Source organism: Gastrolobium bilobum, unplaced genomic scaffold, assembly GCF_033153095.1.
Source record: "Gastrolobium bilobum isolate Gb01-03AN ecotype WA unplaced genomic scaffold, APGP_CSIRO_Gbil_v1 utg22804, whole genome shotgun sequence".
Lineage (NCBI taxonomy): Eukaryota > Viridiplantae > Streptophyta > Magnoliopsida > Fabales > Fabaceae > Gastrolobium > Gastrolobium bilobum.
Genome location: NW_026895239.1, coordinates 129,599 through 151,928, shown reverse-complemented (window position 1 = coordinate 151,928; position 22,330 = coordinate 129,599). Strand labels below are relative to the sequence as shown.

Sequence of the window (22,330 nt, the reverse complement as noted above, 5' to 3'; positions counted from 1 at the left end):
TACCGGGTTTTTTGAACAAGTCCAAGGGCTTATTCGCATTCAGCTTCTTGCCTTGCACCTTCCTGTTCTTCCAATAACCGGAGCCTGTTGCTTTATTGGAACTAGGTGTCTGGGCCTCAGAAGACTCCTTGGCTTGGGACACCTTATACACTTCCTCCACCTTTCTACACTGGTTTACAAACCGACTGAATTCTCGGATGTCACAATTTGACATCTTCAACCGCCAACTCCCGACCTTCAGCTTCTAATGGCTGCACGGTATTTGTCCACCTCTTCTGCTTCCTGCATATAAACAGAGTAAGCCAACTTCTCCATAGCTTGGAGCCATTTTGCAGCCGCCATTGGCTCATAACCTCCCTTAAAAGAAGGGGGTTTATGTTTTCGGAAAGCCATCAATCTCCTTTCCTCCATTTCATGATCACCGACATTTTCAACTTGAGGTTGACGAACCTCGGTGTGATGACTCAGACTCCCAGAGTGGTGACTACCTTCACCCTCATTGTTACCCACTCCACCCTCTTCCTGTGACGGAGGTGGAGAAGGCGTAGCAGTGTGAGGAGGAGGAGTGGGTTGCCGGTTCACGGGCCTAGGACCCCTCAACGTCCTCAGCTCGGTCATCATCGCGGCCATAGCAGTCCGCGAGTCTTCATTTGTCTTTAACAAATTTTCATTGGCTTGCCTGCTAGCAGCCAACTCTCTCTGAACGGCTGCAAGAGCTTCAGCCACGGGATCAAGCGGTACGCCCGTTGCCCCACGGCCACTTCTAGGCCTCACAAGAGCAGCCAAAACAGGTTCTGGCTGAGCATTGGTGTTTGATGGTCCGGGGTTGTTTCGGTTCCTCGTCATGTCACTACACATGTTACACAAAGAAGTGAGTTGATCAGGCCCACACTTAGTGATCACAAATGCAATAATCATACAGAGTACTAAAACAACTATAAAGCATCAAACACTAAGCATACTCAACAATAGCTAACAGTTATTCCCAACGAAACTGCTCTGATACCATAAAATGTAACACCCCGTTCTAGAACCGGTTTGTTAACATCGCATTATGATATTAAGCGCAGTTACAATCACATGGGTTCCATTAAAATCCGGATAAATTTTTCATTTTAAAACGTACCGAACTTATAATACCCAATTTCGTGATCATAACCATATTACCTTGCGGAAACAGATAAATTAAGCTTAACATCATGTTCATTTCCCATTTTTAAACCATTAATTTACTTCTTGTTTAGTTCAATACTTCTACTATATTGTAGGTTTCTTCATTAGCTACCTGTGGCTTCAAACCGTGCTCAAATCGGAGCACTGTAGCCCAAGTTAGGACCATTTGAAGCAACACAAGAGAGTGTTGGTCACAGGCCCAGCGCGCTTCAGCGCGCTACCGGGCGCTCAAGCGCGCGCTATCGGGCGCTAAAGCCTCCATCTGGGCGCTTAAGCGCACGGAGGCAGTAAGCATCAGCATTTCCAGTGTGGATGGGCGCTTAAGCGCGTGACAGGGCGCTCAGGCGCGCTAGCCTGGGCGCTCAAGCTCCCACTGGGACGTTTTAGCGCGCAGAGACAGAAGCATCTCCTCCTTCGCGCTCCAGCGCGAGGAGGCAGAATGCATTGGCACTCGCAGGGGCAGCAGGGCGCTTGGGCGCGCTCCTGGGCGCTTAAGCGCGCTGCCAGGGAATTCCAATTCCCACATTTCTCAAGTCCAAGCTAGGGGAAAATGCATCCCCATTACAAACCCCAAATGTCCATGCCCCAAAACTAAATCCTAGCACTCATCCAACCTCTCCTCATGAGATTTAGTTAGAATTTGGACAGCATGACCTTTGTTTTCTCATCGTTTACCAGTTTAAACGAAGAGGGTACCTAATTGATTTTCAGCCCAACCAATTCAACAACTCAATACATAACAAGCATGCATATATTGAATTCCAAGTAGGCGTCATTTACATTACATATCCTTTACAAATCATAGAACTTAGCTTACAAAACACTATGATCATTCCCTTGGCTCCCATCAACAAAAGGTGTAACCAAAGGCATGAGCATAGGCTAAGTTCATCCAATGAATCAAGATATACAAATGATCATGGGCTTTCAAAATAAAATCCTATACATGTCAACTACAAAAGGCATGCATAAACTCAAAGAAGTGCCATATTTCATGCATAATCTAGGTATGGCCACTTGCCACCAGAGGCTCCTGCAGCATCCTTACCTGAAAGGGGGTCCCCACAACACGGGGTGAGATATACGAATATATCCAGTAAACCAGGGGTCCTTGGAGCATCTCTCCACCCCACAGTTCCATACCAGTGTAATAGCAGTAACAATAATAATGCAGTAAATACATATCTATGCAAAGTGCAATACATCTCCAGGAGAAATCCCTCGAGCTCTCAAGCTGTCCTAAGGAAACTCAGATGCAAATAGTCCTACTGGCCAGCTAACTACCAAGTATGATTTACGCATCGTCATGCCACATACCAACATAGGGAAACACCATCCTATGCCACACCAAATGCATACACATACGTATAACAAAGCATTACACTATTTTATTGCATTTATATACACAATCACAACCTCCACCCTTTCAGGGCTTGGTAGAACAGTCAAGGGAATTACACCCAAGGTCCGAAGGCTTACCTCAATGCTTCAGTCAACCTTTGTTCTTCACCAACAGTTTCAGCAATCAACTTTTACAAACATACACCTACACATGGTGTAATGCAATCAACACATTGCATCCAAGAGTATTTCACAATCAACCATCAATTACTCAATTCAAAGCACAACACAAGTATGAGCTTACCAATTCCAATGAGCTATTCAAGCTCCATAGCTTGCTCCAATGGTTGATCACTCACGGTTGGTCCAAATGTCTCAATCCTAGACATCACAAGGATCCAATCAATCATTCAACTCACTAATTGTTCAACATGCTAGAATACTAACCAATCCAAGCATGAATTTTCCAATATTGTGAACAATTATCAAATGACTATCTAGGCTCATTTCCACCGATTAAATGACATTCCTAGCATTTTCCATAACATGCTCTAAGCTCCATTCTTCCTAGAACATAGCTAATTCAACTACATTTCATAAAAATCCCAATTTACTATTCACAAACCCTAACTCATGCAAATTTCAAGGAATCATGAGGTTCAAGGGTTAGAATCTTACCACCAATGGTCACACAACCAAGGATTGATGGCTCCTCAAGCTTCAATGGAGGTAGAAACTCTCAAAACCCCAAATTTCTCCAAAGGGCCGAATTTTTGAGAGGCAATATCCCTCTCCACAATGCTCCCCACTCAAAACAAAGCTAGGATTATGAAAGAGGGGAAGATTTAGAGTGGTTTAGGCTTTTGAATCACTCCAATCGGTTGGGATTTGCTCCCTCCTCTCTCTCTTCTTCTCTCTCCCTTTCTCCTCCTTCTCCTTCTTCTTCTTTCTCCTTCTTTTCTATTTCTGGCGTCGACGGGCTGGGTGGGAAATGAGGGTCATTTGGTGACTTAAGTCACTTAACATAGGTTAAGTGGCTCTAAGCGGGTATTGGTTCGTCTATCTATTTAACTCCAATAATTACCAAACTTTACCCAAAAGTCTGGAATATTATTCTAGGAATATTACTATTTTTATTTTTATATTTTGGGTACTTTTGACAGTACCCATTTATACCCCCTTAATTTTCACTGAGTACACTTTTTAACTCCAAAGTGACTCAGATTCATTTTATTAAGCCTCATACTTAATTTCACCCAGTAAAACATGTTTAATTAATTAATTACACTTGATTTCCTAATTAATTAATATGGGCTATTATATATATCCTTAAGGAGAACTAAATTAAAAATGTAAACTAAATTAAAACGAAAAACTACATGAAAAGCAGAAATTAATTGAGAAACAAAATTAAATTAGAAACAAAAACTAAATGAGTCAGCAATAGCAGATGCTTTCCATCCTAAGTTGGGTTCAAAAAAAAAAATAGTTTATACTCTTCATGGAACTAAATGAAAAAACGTAAACTAAATAAAAATGAAAACTACATGAAAAAACGTAAATTAATTGAGAAACAGAAACAAAATTAGAAACAAAAAACTAAATGAATCAGCGATTGCAAAAGTTTTCCATCCGAAGTTGGGCTAAAAATAATAATAGAATATAACCTTAATGGGAACTAAATAAAAAACGTAAACCAAATTAAAACGGAAACTATATTTCAAACGAAAATTAATTGAGAAACGAAAACTAAATTATATTTCAAACGAAAATTAATTGAGAAACGAAAACTAAATGAGAAATGGGAACTAAATGAGTCAGCAGTAGCACAAGTTTTTCTTCGAAGTTAGACTTAAAACAATAATAGTATATATCTTATGGGAACTAAATGAAAAACATAAACAAAATAAAAAAGTAAACAAAATGAAAACGAAAACTACATTTCAAACAAAAAATAAATGAGCAACGTAAACTAAATGAGAAACAAAAATTACATGCAAATCGAAAATTAAATAAAAAACATAAACATTCATATGATGAGTCTCGGGGAGGCTTAATGCTTGTAAGTCTACTTTATCCCTCCATTTATAATTGTTTGTCAACCAACGAGCTTTTTCACAAAAGTTCGTTTATAATTTGTTGTTGCTTATGGATATTTCTTTTATTATATTTTTTTGGGATGTCTGTACCATTGAATTTCAAAAGTGAGAACTGCCTTTTGCTCACATTCTTCTATTTCTGCATCGGCATGATAAACCATCAAATTCATGCAACATCGATTCTCTTATTTCTGCAGAAATTCCAAATCCAAATGATAATCCTATAGTTTATAAAGTTGTTAAGAATTTTATCTCCATGTAGACAGGCAAACCTAAAATTAGCTTGCATGAATGGTGGGAAGTATACTAAACATTTCCCCAAGAAATTCTTATCTAGAACTATAATTGATGAAGGTTTTCTTCATTACAAATTACAAAAGGGGAGATGATGGTATAATGGTAAGCAAAAAAAGAGTCCATCTTGATAATCGATATTTTGTCCTACATAATGCTAATATGCTATTGAAATATCAAGCTCATATTAATATAGAATATACCTGCCAAAGTAGTGCTATAAACATACACATGATCGAGTTACAGCGACTCTTCACAATTATATGCATATATCCAAAGAATTTTGTCTTATTTACATCTCTCAAAATCTCTATCTAAATTGACATATGAAGAATTGCTCCAATATCGGTGGTCAAATACAATTGTTATTGGTCCAGTTAAGTAATATAACATACACACAAATAAATAAATAAATCTGTACAAAATAAATAAATCAACCTCCCCACCACCCCCAACCCTTTTTGTAAGCCAGTTCACCTAAAAATCCACTACCTTACCAAAACATGATAGTCTTAACAGATATATTCAAAGCAAAAACTCCACCACTCACCCTCAAGTCAAGGAAAAACAGAAAACCAAGGAGCTAGGTGAGACACCTCACTAGCATTTCTCTACAAATAATTATTGTATCACTGACAATACCGATGAAATAATTCAAGAAAACATATACTAATATCCAAATTCCGAAGTCCATTATTTTGTAGCCATTAATGCATATCCCCCAATAATATTCAGACATATAGCATTCCAGATAACATAATTCATCGTGAAGAGTTCATCCTTTGTCTACTACACACATTTAGTAAATTTACATCTAAAATAGCTGTGTTTAAAGGTTTGCAGCAAGAAGAAAGTTTTACATTGACAGAAGAAGAATTGGGTCTGCAGCAAATATTGTTTTTATGTTCTTTTTCTTTTGTTGAAGAGGAGGGTGCTAATAGAAGTCTTAGAGTCGATTAATACACCCAGAAACCAATAGAAGTTTGTTATTCCAACATCATTCAGACTTGTGAGGTATCATCAGGTGAATCCACCTCCAGTTGAGCAAATATAAACCTAAAATAAAATAATAGAGATACTGTGTCAAGCTTGATCATTTAGAATAGAACAAAGTAGTAACTAGGAGCAAATAAAACTAAGCATGAACGATTTACCAAAAAAAAGAAAAAAAAGAAAACCTAAGCATGAACAGGTTTCTCAGGCACTAACGATGGAGCTGGTCAATGTTTACTAAGGTACTAAAATGAAATGTTCAAATACATATATAGAATATATTCTAAATTATCAAGACTTACTATGTCAATTTTTTTTTAAAGGTGCAGGGGAGTGTTCTCAATAAAAGCCACTTTAACTTGCTACCAACAAGAAAAACTGCCATTACTACTATCTTACCTGTAGGCCAACTACTTACGTCTCTGATCATATCAGCTTCTAAGGAAATGCCACTGCTGTGGCAATCTGTACTGCGGACCATGCTCAAACGCAAATCAATCTTCAGTGCATGATAGATCTTAGTGACAATTGCTGCTTGTTTACCTCTATTGTCATTCCAAATCCCATTGCAATATGTACCTGAAAATTAAAGATTTTATTTTGGCAAATGTGTTACTGGCGTCTATGGGGATGTAGATAACAACACAGCTGGTATTTCCCAGCAAAATTTTCTTGTGAATTAAATTCCAAACCACAGGACAACTCCATAACACAAGCAAGTCCAAAAGTGACTTAATTTCTCAAGCACTAAATTTTGGTTCCAAAGGTAGGTAGCAGTTGCAGTGAAATCCACTTGATTAGGTTTCATGGTTGCCAATAAATGCATTTCAACACATTCAGTACACAAATTTATTTGGCAGTGAAAATCATTTATGCTGGTAACCTCGTTCTCCTAAAATACAATGATTCATGTGGCTCGCAGCAAAGAATAATTTTATATATAGAACTAACATGATTAGAATTGAAAGAATTTAAACGCCATGCATAGGACATACATAATAGTTCAGACCATACACTTAAATCAAAGAGTAAAAATGAACAGTATCTAGACATGCTTATTGGCTTGACACTTCAGATTTTCATTTGCATACACACGCATAAAATAAATTTTTACCCTTCCTTTTGGGGATGCCGTGGCAAGGGCTGCAAAGACACTTAAGCAAGATATTGCTTTCGGGAAGGCCTAGGAGTCATTTCTTGTATTAAGATAAGATAATTATAGACACAAGCAAATGTTTGATTTTGGTCTATTTACATGTCGTTTCATAAAACTACCACTTTATCTATTTTAGATTTGTAAGATACCAGTTAGAAACTATTACCCAAGATAAGAAACTAACAAGGTGACTGCAAATTTCTTTTAGTACCAAAATGGAAGGAAAAACTCACTATTTTCATGTCTTGTAAAACATCCATGTATGCAAAGAAGAGCTTGGGCTGCATCTTTGACAAGCTTCTACCCAATGCAGAAATCACTTGTTTTCCATAAAAGAAGACTTATACCACATTTTCCAAATCCTGCAACAAACTACAGGAGACTGGAATAAATAATAGCAATATACTAACTTACAGTAGAACAACTCCTAAGCAAAAGATTGTAAAAATTAACGAACTCCGAGGAAGAAAAACTCATAATAGTTGTTATGTCAGGAAGAAGGGCACCTCCAGGCTTCATCCTCAAATCCCTTCCATAAATGATTGAACAATGGATTCGTATAGAAGACAATATCCCATCAACACTGTGAAGTTGAAGTTGAACAGTTTGTCAATCTTTTCACGAGCCCTTTCTATTACTCACTTCTGGAAATTATCGTCTCCATTGTGGCTTTAACTCAGCCAGAAACCATTATCTTTTGCAACATGGATTAAAAATTTGAAAGAAAAAAAAATAATGAGCATGGAACCAGACATGTAGTTACAGATGTCATGTCAGAAGCTATCGAAGAGGAAATCTGTACCTGATATGCCGCCTACCATCGAGGCCCCTGCTTGAGCTGCAAACAGGCAAAGAGAAAATAATTCCAAAGTATGTAACAAATTTGTTGAACTGGACACCAAATCACAGCGACTAAACCACCAAATCTTGTAGTTTAACTGGACAACATATAGCCCCAAAACATAATTTATTGAAGCAATAGACATCAACAAATTTGTGAACATGCACCAATTAACTTCCTTAGGTATCATATTCCTTGCTGCTTAAAAACAATTGGTTTCATTATTTGAGTTGTTCCCTAGGCCCCTGCTCTGGATTTCATGGAAGTTGAATATAAAATAATGTGGTAGGGAGGGATGACCGAGAGCAACGGAGAGAAGAGTAAGGAAAATATATATTTACCGCATCAAAAGCAAAGTCATTGAAAAACTGTAATAATTCATAGAGAAAGATACCTAATATATTATGAGGCAATATTGTTCTTTCTCCTTATCTGCTCGCAAAACAGTTACTGGGCTTTGCTTCAGGTAACAGCCTGATTAGCACAAGTAGGGTTCACGAAGAATCTGTGTGGAGATATGATATATATACACTGTTATAATGTATGCTGATGTGACAATTGAAATTAACAATATTTAGTGAAGCTAAAACAACAAACAACAATGTAGCACAAGAAAGAAGTATTTAGTGACTCACATATTTCATAGTCGATCATTATGAAGGGAATGTGAGCAATCTTATGCCACTCTTTCCCTCGCTTCTTCTGCCAACTTGCTTTCAGTAATGGGCACCCGTCGATTTCCAGTCTGGAAAGAGAGGAACGCAATACCTCTTCTGGCAACGACTTGAGGTTGGGACATCTTGAAATGTTAAGTTCTTGGAGAGAGGTGAGATGCTGAAGCCACTTCCCATGCAAGCATTTTATATTATCAAGATCAGAGATGAATAGGCGCCCAAGAGAAGCTGGTAGGACTTGCACATCCATTTTCATCAGCGTGTTCACGAGATCATCACCTTGAATCCGCAACAGGGAAAGACAAGTGAGCCGTTCCAAACTCCACTCAGTAATAACTCTAGGATTCGACAAAATCCCTCCAAGTCGGGCGACACTGAGATACCGTAGATTGGTAGGCAAACCCTCTTTGGCAAAAGATTGCAGATTTGGAAGGTTATAAACTCTCAATTCTTGAAGACCAGTGAGAGTGTTAATTGGCTCTGCTAGTAAATTAAGCTTCTCACAGTTATACACCTCCAAACTAATAAGGTTAGGAGCAGGCAATCCACCTGGGGAAAATGACTCCAGTTCATTACAACTCCGAATACTGATACTTCGAAGAAAGGAGAGACTCTGCAAAACATCATCCTCTACAACTAAAATCGATTTAAGATTTTTACAACTATAAAGGTCAAGACTTTTGAGCACAGGGAGAGAGCCCAAGGTAAAGAATGTCATTGAATCACAGCTATAACTTATTTTCAAATCCTCAAGTGATGTGTAATTTTGCAATGATTCTTGAGGAAGGAATTCCAGATTCACACAAGAATCGACATCAAGTGATTGTAAGGTTTTGGGTAGACCGTCTATTGGGAAGGACTTCAGAGAGGGAAAGCCATCTATGGTTAACTTTTGAAGAGAATTGAAAGAAATCATTTGGCTGAATAGATTTGATGACCTCACAATGTTCCTATTATTATCATCTGAATTTCCTGACTCCAGCAGAGGACAACCCCTTAACTCAAGTTTAGTTAAGGAAGGAAGGTTGTTGGGTATATTTCCTTTCAGTTTGGGACAATATGAAAGGGACAGACGTCTTAGTCTAGGAAACTTTGTAGCTTCTCCTCCGATCAATTTCCATTCCTCCCAATCATCCATGTCCCTAAATGACAAAGTCTCCAATGAGGGAAATGGTTTAAATGAAGCCGAACTACTTCCATAAAATTCAGCACCCACACTCTTTACTGATTTCATCCCATTAATCATGAGTTTTTTGAGACTAACTAACTGTCCAAGTGGTGGGAGTGACGAACAATGGTGGCAATTAATTATGCACAAATACACCATTTTGCCAAATGAAGAATCACCTAACCAATTTGGAAAGCTGCTTCCACCATAGCCATCGACAGTCAGTTTTTTCAAATTTGTTGAGGGCTGCAACTGTTCAAGTACAAGACTTTCAATTTGTCGGGTGGCTTCTGTATTGCGTTCATACCAACCCCATTTTAGTCTCATCTCGTCAATCTGTTCCTTCATCTTCAAATTTGCTTGAGAAGCATCCGAGGGATGAGTAACATATTGTAGTCCAGAGATGGAAAGCTTGCCCTGTAGACGGGGAAATTTACTAAGCTCTGCAACCTTCAATCCATCTTGCTGTCCGCTCACAAAAAAAGCAGACAAGGTTTGGAGATTTTCTAGTTTGGCAATTTGTATTGGCATCTCCTGCAATTTAGTGCCACTAATGTCAAGGTGGCGTAGATTGACCAATTTTCCCATGTCCTCGGGCAATTCAATGAGATCCCTACAATCACACAACAACAAGGTCTGTAGATTGTAAATCTTGCATATTACAGAAGGCAACCTTTTAATATGAGTGCGAGAGAGATTTAAGTATCGCAGGTATATCAAATTTCCAATAGAGTCGGGCAACTCAGTGATACTTTCGTAGTTAAACAAAGACAAAGCCCTTAATTGTTTCATAGCTGGCAATAAGTCATGTATTACCTTGTTCGATAGATAATTGATTGGCCAGGAATTTTTTTCTTGTAATTGTAATGGTAAAGCTAGGAAGGTATGCAGACCTTTCAATCCATACAAAGTATCAAACTTACTAAAAGAGTCATAATACTCTTTATTGTATGACAAATGACGTACTCTTTCAAGATTCCCATGCAGCTTCCTTTCATCCAACCTGATACAATATGAAGAAGAAACCATTGTAGCTAAATCATTGATGAGGTCGTGCATGTCATAGCTTGATTCTCCATCAACAGACTGTCGATGTATCAGGGACCTTGACACTAGTTCATCAAAGTATTCATCACCTACTTCTTCCATGCTTTTCTCACTCTTGGACTGATACACTAAGCCTTCTGCAATCCACAGCTGAACTACGGTCTTTTTGACTAACTTGGAGTTCTTTGGAAAAATTGAACAGTATGCAAAGCACTGTTTTAATGGAGCTGGAAGATATTGATAGCTCAATAGCAGAGCTCGATGCACATTAACATTTGGCAAATCCCAAATGTTACTTTTTAATACCTTCTTCCAGTCATCTTCCGATGACTTGGTGCGAAGAAGACCCCCAAGTGCTATTGCGGCTAATGGTAAGCCATCACATTTGTTTGCAATTTCTCTACCAATTACTTCTAGGTTGGACCGTTCCCCGTGGCAACTTGCTCTAAATGCATGTTTGGCAAGTAAAGACCAGCAATCTTCACTTTCTATGGGTCTCAAATAGTGGATAGGAAGAAAGGTTTGCATGGCCTTTGCAACACTTTCATCTCGTGTTGTGACGATGATCCTACTTCCTATTTCTCCAGCATTAAAGATGTCCATTAGATCGTTCCATTCAACATAGCTTCCATCCCATATGTCATCCAATACAAGCAAAAATCTTTTATGGCTCAAGCTTTGCTGCAATTTTATTTGCAGAGTGTTCAAGTTCAGCTTATCGGGACTAATTGTTTCTGAAGTGACAGAATCAAGAATGGTTTTGGTAACCCTACAAACATCAAACTCCTTGGAAATATATGCCCATGCTTTAACATCAAATTTCTGTTTTAAATCAGAATCATTAAATAGGAGTTTAGCAAGAGTTGTTTTACCGAGCCCTCCCATGCCCACAATGGAAACCACTCCTATTTTACAACCATTAACATCTTCTGACAGCAAATAATCTTTAAGTTTTCTTCTATCATCATCTCTGCCATATATAGCAAATTCATTTACCACAGAACCTGTAGGAGTTCCATGCCAAACACTACCAGAAACACCTTCTTTCAATCCAAGAAGGTGTCCCTTCTGTGCAAATTGTTCTAATCTTTCAAACAATGTTTGCATTTTTGAATTGATCACCTTATAAGACCGTTTAAAAGGAGAAGAAAGGAAGCTGGGCACCTTAGCGCTGAAGGTTTGACCTTGAGACTCGGCTTTCATTTTGCTTCGCAAAGCCTTAGTGTTGATTTCGTCCAATAAATCATCAGTATCGAAGACAGCATCTGTGAGCACATCCAGCCATTCCCTGACAGCAGAATTGGTAATTTGTTTCTCTTCAGCATCGTTCAGTACAGCTTGAAGACTCAGCAGTGTTATTTTCATCTTTTTGAGGAGTGAAACGTCAAGCTTCTTGCTCCGAAAGAAGTCCACGAACTCACCTGAAATGATCTTGTCTAACAACAACTCTACAGAAGCAGAGAGTAGTGCTTCTCCCACAATAGCAGCAGCCATGTGTTCCTTGGATACAAAAGATGCTACGGTTTAGAATAAGGTTAGATTTCACAAGAAAAACAGGGTGGAAGTGAAGCTTGCTTCTCTACGGTTTATAAACTAATTATGGATATCAATTATTGATTGTTCCGTGGAAGTGGCTGGGAACCACACATGGACCATCCATTGTATTTAACGTACAATTATTAGTCCAGTGCTTTATGTGCAGCTGTCAACAAAAGATAAGTCATTTTCTTTGCTTTTTGCTTTTGCTTTTTTGGTTTATTTCAAAAGCAACCTGTCTCGTCCTCTTCAAAGCAGTGTTATTTTCAGATTTTCCACCCATGAACTGTTAAGCATAAATTCACTAAGATGCTACAGTTTAGAACAAGATTAGATTAACAAGAAAAGAAGGGTGGAAGTAAAGCTTGCTTATCTCTTGTTTTTTAAACTAATTATCAGACATCAATTATTGTTCCATGCAAGTAGCTGGGAACCACTCACATGGACCATCCACTGCATCTGGCATGCAATTATTACTTCCTAGTTTTATCTGCAGGACTAAGTAGAGTCAACAAAGACGTCAATTGGTACAATTTTAAATGCTATTAGATCATATTTAGTTAATTGTAAGCAGTTAATTAGTCAGTCAGTTCGAGCAAATAAAGAATGCTTTATGCATACAACTACGGTCATCTGGAACAATTTTATACTTCACCCTTTTATACTCAACACCTAGTCATATACATCTATATTTGCATTTAGATTTCACTTGCGATCACAGTTGTATCATTACGTATTATGGTTATTTTAAATTACATACGTAATGAAAAGGAAAAAGTTTACTCGTATTTTTAAATAAACTATTGTGGCTATAACTGCGCTTAATATCATAATCAATATTAATAATGCCGGTGTATAACAGGCTATTACATTCGTTGTTCTTGGAGGTGATTTGAGACAGATTTTGCCAATTATTCTTCATGGTGGAAGGCAAGAAATTGTACATGCAACAATCAATTCTTCAAATCTATGCCAATATTGTCAGATGTTGATCTTGACAAGAAACATGTGACTCCACTCACAAGGTTCTAATAATGATGTCATGGAGATTAAAATGTACTCCAAATGGCTTCTTGATGTTGGTGACAGCAACGTTGGTGACATTGTTGATGGATTCTCTGCCATAAAAATCCCAGATGGAATCTTGATTAATGATTCCAATGACCCGTTCTCAGATTTAGTAGAATTTGCATATCCAAATCTTTTGAAAAATATGGATAATTCGTCTTTCTTCCAAGAATGTGTTATCTTAGCACCTACATTAGCGGATGTCTGCATGTTAAATGAGTACTTAATGTCAATAGTTCCAGGTGAAGAGAAGGTATATCTTAGTTCGGATAATATCTGTAAAGCATAAGGGAATAACAATATTGAGGAAAAAGCATTTCCTCCAGAAATACTTGACACTTTTTTTGGAACTGGACTTCCTAACCATAAATTGACATTAAAAAAGGGAGTGTTTGTCATGCTTATGAGGAATATAGATCAATCAAGAGGGTTGTGGAATGGGACAAGATTGCTTATTACAAAACTTGGTGAACATGTTGAAGGAAAAATTCTTTCAGGCGATGTTGTGTTAATTCCAAGGATGAATTTGAGTCCTTCTAATTACACCTTCCTTGTAAAGTTTGAAAGCAGGCAATTTCTATTGGTTGTTTGCATTGCAATGACAATAAACAAGAGTCAATATAAGACTTTTATCTCATGTAGGAATTTATCTTCCAAGATCAATTTTTACTCATGGTCAATTGTATGTTGCTCTCTCTAGGGTAAAAATTAGAAGGGTTTAAAGCTTCTCATACTTGACGATCATGGCATAGTTGTCAATACTACAACAAACATTGTATTCAAAGAAATTTTTCAAAGATTGAAATAAGTTAATTTGTCTTATTTGTTGAATTATTTTACGTTAATTTACAGAATTTGATATTTCACTATAATACGTAATGTACATGTAATTTTACTGTTTATATAATTATATTTTGTACTTTTTACTTACTGCAGTCTCATGCGAAGGCACGGTTCATAAACTAGTTATATATATAAAGACAAATAACAATATAATTAAATTAATAAAAATAAAAAGAGGACAAAATATAGTATTCATGATTAGATATCTTAATAAGCTATTTTAATTGACCGCTTAATTAGGCAAATAAATTAAATAGCATGATATAATATGCCACATTCAATTGTATTACGAAATTAAATTTCCTAACAATCTTCCACTTGAGCTACATATGATCCTAAAACAATTATATCATATATTCCTTAAGCATTTAATTTTGTATTTAGATTCCATTTCAAGAACAATTTGGTCAATCACCAAAATAAACATGAGATCATAGCGGCATGAGCAAACCTAGGGGAGGGCCTAGGGTTGGCCTCCTGTGTGTATGTGTGTATATAATAATATTTGATAATTGATAGGTTATTACGGTTAAAAATTAGCTCCTCTTTCAAATTAAAAAAATTAAAGAAAATTCTATCTCTCACCCATCTAGCCATTGTTTCTCTCATTCTATGGCTTTTGTTTCTTTCTATTTCTTTTCTTTCTTTTTTTCCTTTGAATAAAAGTGTTGTAGAGTTATTATTTCCTTTGCTTAAGAAATCGGTTTCTCTTCTTGCATCATAAATCAACAAACATTGGTTTGTAATCTATAGGCGGCGACAAGGTAAGGAAAATTGATCATGTTTCTAATCTTAACTTATTCTATTTGAAATTAAATGAAAGCAATTTTCATTTTTAAAAAAATAAAATAAAATGATACAAAAAATATATCCTGATATTTTTCAATCGTTTAGCACTGCCATTCACTAAATTTATAGCTTCTTAATATGAAGAGTAAATACCATTTTTAGTTCTCAGCAAATTTCACGATACTCGTTTTAGTCTCTAGTAAATAAAAAAGCTCTTCGTGATCCTTAAAAAATTCAAAATAGACCAATTTAGTTAAAATTTTGATCCCTCACATATTCAAAAAAGACCTATATTAATCCCTAAAAGAACTAAAATAGATCCATTTTAAATTTCTTAAGAACCACGATGAGCCTTTTTATTTGCTAGGGACTAAAGCAGGCATCGTAAAATTTGCTAAGGACCAAAGATAATATTTACTCTAATATGAAATAGTAACATAGTAATTTCAATGCTTAGTAATTTCAATCCATAACTACCTAGTACTAACAACTCCAATGCTTACAGTAACGCAGATTTTTTCACTCTATCTTGTTAGTTCCCATAATTTTATATTTACTTTTTGAAAAGAATAGTGAAAAAAATAATTGTTAGCTCAGATAGAGAAATTTTCCTAACTCATTTGCCTATGTTTATAATATTTTACATGTATTGAAAAATAAAATGTTTTGAATTTTAACAAAAATTTAATTATAGAATAATTTAACAATATAAACTTACATTGATTTTTATATAAAAAAAATTTCAAGCTTTTTATATTAAGTTCATATATTGTAAATACTTTTATTTATAATATACAAATTTTTATTTTCGCCCCCCCACCATAAAAATCCTGGATCTGCCATTAGCGGCTTCGTATAAGATGCATGGAAATTACGTGCAATGCATGTAGGTAGAAGATATGTTTTGATGAAGAATAAAAAACATCAACTACACCATTCTACCTTGAGTTTCTTTCTGTTCATCATTTATTGTATTTGAACCATCAAACAAGATATAATTTTTTTTTGCTTTGTTATCACTTATTTTTTCGCAAACTAGTGGTTATGGAAAAGCACATAACTTACCCAAATTGTAAAAAGATTTAACTGCAGCTCTGATAGAAAAGTCATACCATTCACTTTGTACATATGATGACAAAATTGCAGACACAACATTAGCTGGTTAAATGCAATTCTTTAGCTGATCACCTGCTCCTTGAAAGAAACAATAAGAAAGAGCAAAATCAGCAACGAAGATGCCAACAAGAGAAATAACCACAGCTGAGGTTGTTGATTCCCCAACACCTTTAGCACCTCCCAAAGTTGTAACTCCCCATGCACAGCTCACTATAGATATGATAGCACCAAAAACCTGTGACTTGATCATTGCACTAATAATATCCCATGATCTGAGAGCTCGCTGAGCTGAATCTAAGATAATGTTAATGCTCACCCCATAAACACTATCAGCAAGTAAGGCACTAGATGCCATTCCTAATGTAAAACACAATAGAGTCAAGAGAGGTAAGGCAATACAAGTGGCGATTACTCTTGGCGTCACCAGATAATCAACCGGGTCTGAACCAAGAACTCTCAATGTGTCAGTTTGCTCAGAAACCTGCATAGTTCCTAACTCTGCTGCAAAAGCGCTTCCAATGCGCCCAGCAACCACAATTGCTGTAACCACTGGACTCAGCTCCCTTGAGAAAGCCAGAGCTAAAACCCCACCCACAGATCTATTCAATCCCAGCCTAGTGAACTCCCTCACAAACTGTATCGTGAAGGCCATGCCAACAAAAGCTGATGTTAAAAGACATACCCCCACCGATCTTGGACCAACTCTCTCAAGTTGTTGAAGAGTATTCCTCCAATGAATCTTTCCCTTTAGAGTCTTCATAATTACCTGTCCTGCCAGGATTAAAACTGATAATCCCCTCCACAGGTACCTCGGAGGTGACCAGTTGCTGAGAAAGGTTGGTGAAATGCCATTAGGAGCATGGTTTGTGTTCATTTCATCATCTACTATAGAAGCAGATGGAAGGCTGCCATCGGCGTTAGGAAGCACAAACAATCTATTTGGTTTTATGGGAATGGGAGAATTATAAATATTGGATCTCCCATGGAATTCACATTTCCAATCCAGTTGAGAGGGATATGGTGCACCAAATTTCACTGAACTAGTCTTCACATTTGTACTGAAGTTTCTGCAATACGGTTATGTTCCATTTTACAATCATTAACATAAATTGTAGAAAACAGACATCATTAAACAAGGGAAAAAGAGTAAGTGTGAACCTGCAAGAGAAATGGAATATAGGATGACTATAAGATGCTGTTTGCATGGTCAGATCCTTGACTTACAGAATCTGTTTGAATTTGTGGGTAATCCAATTCACTACATTAGAGAAATGAACGAAGCAGGATAGACTGATAGCATTAAAGGTCTGTAATCTGTATGCCACAATTTCAAGATCTTGATGAACAAACAACATGAGATTCAATAGACACGTAAATTACAAAATAAAAAAGCAGTAGTCAGATTGCCCTTATGGCTTCCATTTGGAGGATTATGGCAGTTTGGACGGATTTTCTGTTTCTTATATGTAGAGAGAGACAGCTTTCCTGCATTCTTGGTGTTTTGGACAATAACTTATCCTCCCCCTTGTTGTATTCTTTACTAATAAAAGTTCTTTTTCCAAAGAAAAAAGCAGCATTAAAACTAAGCCATAGTTGGCACTAACCAGTTTTCACAAAGGAAAATGCTGATTTTCATGCGAACCATTTTGCAAAAATTCTACATTTGAATGAATAGATAAATGAGACAGGTGTCACAAGGCACTGAAACGGCACCAAGATGAGAAGCAACCAAAAGTTTATGGAATCGCAACCAATTTTTATTTAATAAAGTTAATTGGAAAAAACTTCATTGCACAGTAGACTAAAATTGAGATCAGGTTCGATTGTTTAATTATATCAAGGAAGGGTGGAAACTAAATCCCACCATATCCTTAATACATCTGTCCCAAGACAGTCAACCTAAATCTAATTGTGCAAATTATTAAACAACCTTGGCAATGTTCTTTTTACCCTCAAAGAGTTACATGACAAATGTAAAGCAATTCACAAAATAATTTTTTAAAAAAAACCAAAGATGACATGAAGACTCAGAAGAATAGGCTACTATTTTATTTTTAACACCAAAAGGAATAAAGTCAAGCAAAAAGAAAAGTCTTTAAATATACTTGCTAGTTCATTAATTTTCTTTTATGTTTTTGACTGTAAGTAAAGAGGGAGAGCAGGGTTAAAGAAGCTTCTATGTGACTAAAAGGTCACGGGTTCGAATTCGGGAAACAACTTATTTGCAAATATTCAAGGGTAATGTTGTGTATAAGAATAGCCCTCATCCCTACCCTCATTAATTTGGGTTTAATGGAAAGTGGTTTTTGGTTTTCTACTATAAATGATATTTTATTTTATTTTATTTATTTAGACTTTAAACAGTAGTCCTCATTAAGTGAAATTCAGCAATGCAGGAAATGTTTACACTAGTCCAACAACAACAAACAAAGGCTGATCGAATTACTGACCCCAGCTCATGTGGGCCAAGGCCAAAATGCCCATAAGACCAGACAACCCACAAAGCTAAAAGCCTAAAGGGCCAAAAAGCCCACGGGGGCAGGTTAAGGCCATCCCACTAAATAATTTTATAGAAAAGCCCACCCCTTTAGGGATTGGCCCTAAGCATTAACAATCACCTTGTGAATATGCACATACGCAAGCCAATTACCCATAGCAATGTTTATGGACATTAAACTGTAGTCTATATTACAAAATACATTAATTGGAATAAAGTGTAATTAAAACAAAATTCGTATACATTAAAATAAACAAAAGAATAACCAAAAAGCAAAACAAGCAAGCAAATAAATTTAATTTAGAATGCAAAAAAATTCTCCAGCAAAAGTTCTAACAACCTGTGCAGGAAGCTCAAGCTTTGATCCCAAGTTATCACGATCCTTTACTTCCTACCTTCCTCCAAAAGCATTAAAAAGAGCAATTAACGATATTATTAATAGGCTAAGAAGTAACTTGGAAACACAAACTAGTAAGACAAAAGATTAAGTTGAACAGACGTTATATAAAATAATATAAAACACAACAGATGTTATGCTCCTTTTCCACAGAAGATTCACAAGTAACTGAACAAAAACTAAAAGAAAAGGGAGGCTAAGCAGATGAGACTCCTGTTATTGTGAAACTTGGGGAGCATATACGTAGCCTAGCCCCTATGAGCAGAGAGACTGCTTTACTTCAATTTTGTCAACATATATACAAGAATTTGATATCAGGTTCCCTCAAACATTAGCTAGATGAATCTCTAGCAAGTTGGACTCCCTTTAAGGGTACCTTTATTGGCTAGCAGTGGTGTCGAGATATGCATGGAGGAATACACCAAGGCCTTTCCCCCAGCTAGTTGTTGGACACCACGGAATAAAAGGCAAGAAAACCACTCCTCCTTCGAGGTTTTCTTTTCTTTTATGAAATTTTAGTCAATTTCTATATGTTTATTTCGGTCTTGCCACACTGAATCATAACCAATGCTATTTACAGCTTTGTTATCATGTTTAGAACTTATGGTGAATAAAATGACATTAAAAGTAATGCAGACCCACGGAATAAGTATCAATGTTAAATCAACACTGCATTACTTTTAATATGTCATCTTATTCACCATAAGTTCTAAACATGATAACAAAGCTGTAAATAGCATTGGTTATGATTCAGTGTGGCAAGACCGAAATAAACATATAGAAATTGACTAAAATTTCATAAAAGAAAAGAAAACCTCGAAGGAGGAGTGGTTTTCTTGCCTTTTATTCCGTGGTGTCCAACAACCAGCTGGGGGGAAGGCCTTGGTGTATTCCTCCATCAAAGTTTAATATAAAATTACTATAGCGGAAATGGAAAAGAGAGATTTGAAAAATAGGAAAATATTTATTTACCTATTCGAATCAGTCATTTCAGAGAGATTTGAAGTCTGCAGGTTACAAATTTGATGCCTGCATGTAAAAAATTAGGACAGATCAACATAGGTAAGGTAAAAAAAATAGCAATTAGTATAAGTAAAAGTGTGTTAAGAAGCTAAGTAACAACTAAAAGAATAGAATGATTAATGGACCTTAAGAAGCTAAGTAACAACTAAAAGAAGGCCTTAATCCATTAGGTGAAGTCTGCACTAGAGGCTCAAATTGCTTTATACATTGAACTATAAATACCAACAACTTAAAGCCTGAGTCAATTAGAACATGTTGGCAGAGCACCAATACCTTAATAAAAGAATAAAAAAAATCATCGAATAAAAGGAATCTCCTGTAATTGCATAACCATTAACACAAATAGAAGAAACAAATGGAGGTTAGCTTAAAGAAGTAAGCATTATGGTTTAAGAAATATAATTTTTAATGATTTGTACATTTGTACCTGTTTTATTTGTAGTTTATTAATACCTTGATTTCATATTGAACCACTATTATATTGAAGTACTATTCCCCACGTGAGAAGCATATATTACCTACGCATCATACCCTCTTAATACCTTATCACTACTTGATTTTGTAAAAGCAGCAACTGACGGGAACCTATCCAATGCTCCAAAAGAACAAACATATTTCAAGAATTCATTAGCTAGGAACAAAACACTCAGTCCTCCAGCAGTCTATATTTATCAATGTTCAGTTCTGAGTCACCATCAACTATTCCAAAATGAATATCTACTATATCAATCCATCAAAGTCCATCTCAATATCTTTCTGCAACTTACAAAATCTATAAACAAGTGAGGAGATGATAGCCAGGTTCCATTCTTATGGTCAAAACAAATGAAGCTACTCAAAGATGGAACTGGTAAAACTCTTACAACACTAAGTGTTATTGGATCTTGAGCAGCATAACATTTGAAAGTTTTTAATGGATATAAGAATATTAGTTGAAAGAAAGGAGAGATAAGAAATCCTCCTAATAAGAAAATAGCAAGCCACCGTTGCTAAAAAATGCAACAAAGCTCCTTTTATCTAAAAAAGAAGCAAGAAAGCTATCCAATCTTGTTGCACTTCAGTAATAAATTCCCTTGAGATTGATAGTGAGCAGAATACCAAAGAGAGGCCACAAACACAATCCTATCCCATACCATACCAATTAGCAAATACAACAAGGTAATGAGACAACCTTGAAAATATGGACTATCCTCTCCAACCAGATAGACAGCAGCATCTTCCTTAACTCATTAAAAATGATTTGTACATTTGTTAAAAAATTGAAAGCCCAACTAAATGAAATGAAAAGAAACAACAGTAATACTCATTGGTCTCCAATCTCCAGCAGGAGCTGCTCGTGGTCAGGTACGTCTGTCTTCTGTTGGAGATTAAGCATATTTCCACGATTGTAGGTTAATCAAACATAAGCAGCAACTACGCATATATATATATATATATGTGTGTGTGTGTATATTATATATATAATATCAACAAACACACGAAACAGCTTCTACAAAACCAAAAATGCTCTCTCAATAGATGTATATAATGACGAAATTGAAATTCGATGAGTTATTGGACAGAAAAAGGAGAAAAGGTTAAAATAAACAGCAGCATCGAATCGAATCAGAGAATAAAAATCCAGATCGAAGGGGAAGGGGGGAATGAATGACCTGAGGAGATGAGAATCAGTGATGTCCTGCAGCGTAGTGTTGGCGCTGGTGTTCGAGGTGGCGACGCTCGTTAGGGAGAGCGAAGATGAAATGGGGGAAACAGCAAATCTGTTTGAGAAAATAATTTAGAAAACAAAACAAAACGGTAAACTAAATAAAAAGCAAAGTGTGAGAAGACCTTAATGTGAACAAGGGTTCTTCGATTGCAAAGTGTGAGAAAATAAACAAGGCTGTCCGAGGAAATGGTGATGGTCGGCTGGTCGCAGCTGCTGTCGGAGTGTGGAATGAAATGGGTTCGGTTGGGCTGAGATGAGACGAGATGAAATGAGCGACTGAGATGCGTACTGAGATGAAATGATAAAAGGGGCACAATCTTAGGGTTGGACAAAAGAACCAAGGAAAGTGACGAGTGAGGACGATATAATAAGTGGGAGGCAGTTTTGTAGTTTTCATATTATTATTTTTTAATTAAAAAAATTCTCAACTCGCAAATTAGTCCGTTTGACTTTCAAACTGGCTCGTTTGGGTCTAGATTGTATCGGGTTGAGTTGACAGCTCATTTAAGTCAACTCAACTAATTTAGGACAGGTTGCGAATCAACCCGAACATTTTTGTCAACCTAA

General features: G+C 36.4%; 2 protein-coding genes and 1 long non-coding RNA gene across 11 annotated transcripts; all 3 read right to left on the bottom strand.

Moving 5' to 3' along the window:
- Positions 1-1,947: 1,947 nt before the first annotated feature.
- On the bottom strand, positions 1,948-3,280 carry LOC133301473 (uncharacterized). The gene is made up of 4 exons (XR_009750201.1): positions 3,193-3,280; positions 2,819-2,895; positions 2,653-2,719; positions 1,948-2,221 (listed from the first exon to the last, which is right to left on the bottom strand). It is a non-coding gene; the product is annotated as an uncharacterized LOC133301473 (long non-coding RNA).
- Positions 3,281-5,603: 2,323 nt separating this feature from the next.
- On the bottom strand, positions 5,604-12,315 carry LOC133301485 (putative disease resistance RPP13-like protein 1). 3 transcript variants are annotated; one of them, XM_061501123.1, is made up of 7 exons: positions 8,533-12,315; positions 8,292-8,402; positions 7,859-7,894; positions 7,563-7,750; positions 7,290-7,428; positions 6,300-6,479; positions 5,604-5,963 (listed from the first exon to the last, which is right to left on the bottom strand). In XM_061501123.1, exons 1-2 carry the CDS (start codon positions 12,278-12,280, stop codon positions 8,392-8,394), a joined length of 3,759 nt encoding a protein of 1,252 aa, XP_061357107.1. In that variant the 5' UTR covers positions 12,281-12,315; the 3' UTR covers positions 5,604-5,963; positions 6,300-6,479; positions 7,290-7,428; positions 7,563-7,750; positions 7,859-7,894; positions 8,292-8,391. The 3 variants fall into 3 exon arrangements, with proteins under 3 accessions (XP_061357107.1, XP_061357112.1, XP_061357120.1); XM_061501128.1 differs by having other exon boundaries at positions 6,319-6,479; XM_061501136.1 differs by having other exon boundaries at positions 7,290-7,418.
- Positions 12,316-13,553: 1,238 nt separating this feature from the next.
- LOC133301554 (protein TRIGALACTOSYLDIACYLGLYCEROL 1, chloroplastic) lies at positions 13,554-22,081 on the bottom strand. Of its 7 annotated transcripts, XR_009750214.1 has the most exons (7): positions 21,886-22,081; positions 21,708-21,815; positions 20,005-20,061; positions 18,976-19,030; positions 17,297-17,367; positions 16,135-17,205; positions 13,554-13,594 (listed from the first exon to the last, which is right to left on the bottom strand). XR_009750214.1 is itself a non-coding variant. In XM_061501234.1 (6 exons), the coding sequence occupies exons 5-6, from the start codon at positions 17,341-17,343 to the stop codon at positions 16,185-16,187; spliced, it is 1,068 nt and encodes a 355-aa protein (XP_061357218.1). In that variant the 5' UTR covers positions 17,344-17,452; positions 18,976-19,034; positions 20,005-20,061; positions 21,708-21,815; positions 21,886-22,081; the 3' UTR covers positions 15,986-16,184. The 7 variants fall into 7 exon arrangements, 6 of the variants coding, with proteins under 6 accessions (XP_061357218.1, XP_061357224.1, XP_061357205.1 ...); XM_061501234.1 differs by lacking the exon at positions 13,554-13,594 and having other exon boundaries at positions 15,986-17,205; positions 17,297-17,452; positions 18,976-19,034; XM_061501240.1 differs by lacking the exon at positions 13,554-13,594 and having other exon boundaries at positions 15,986-17,205; positions 17,297-17,396; positions 18,976-19,034.
- Between the last annotated feature and the right edge of the window lie 249 nt (positions 22,082-22,330).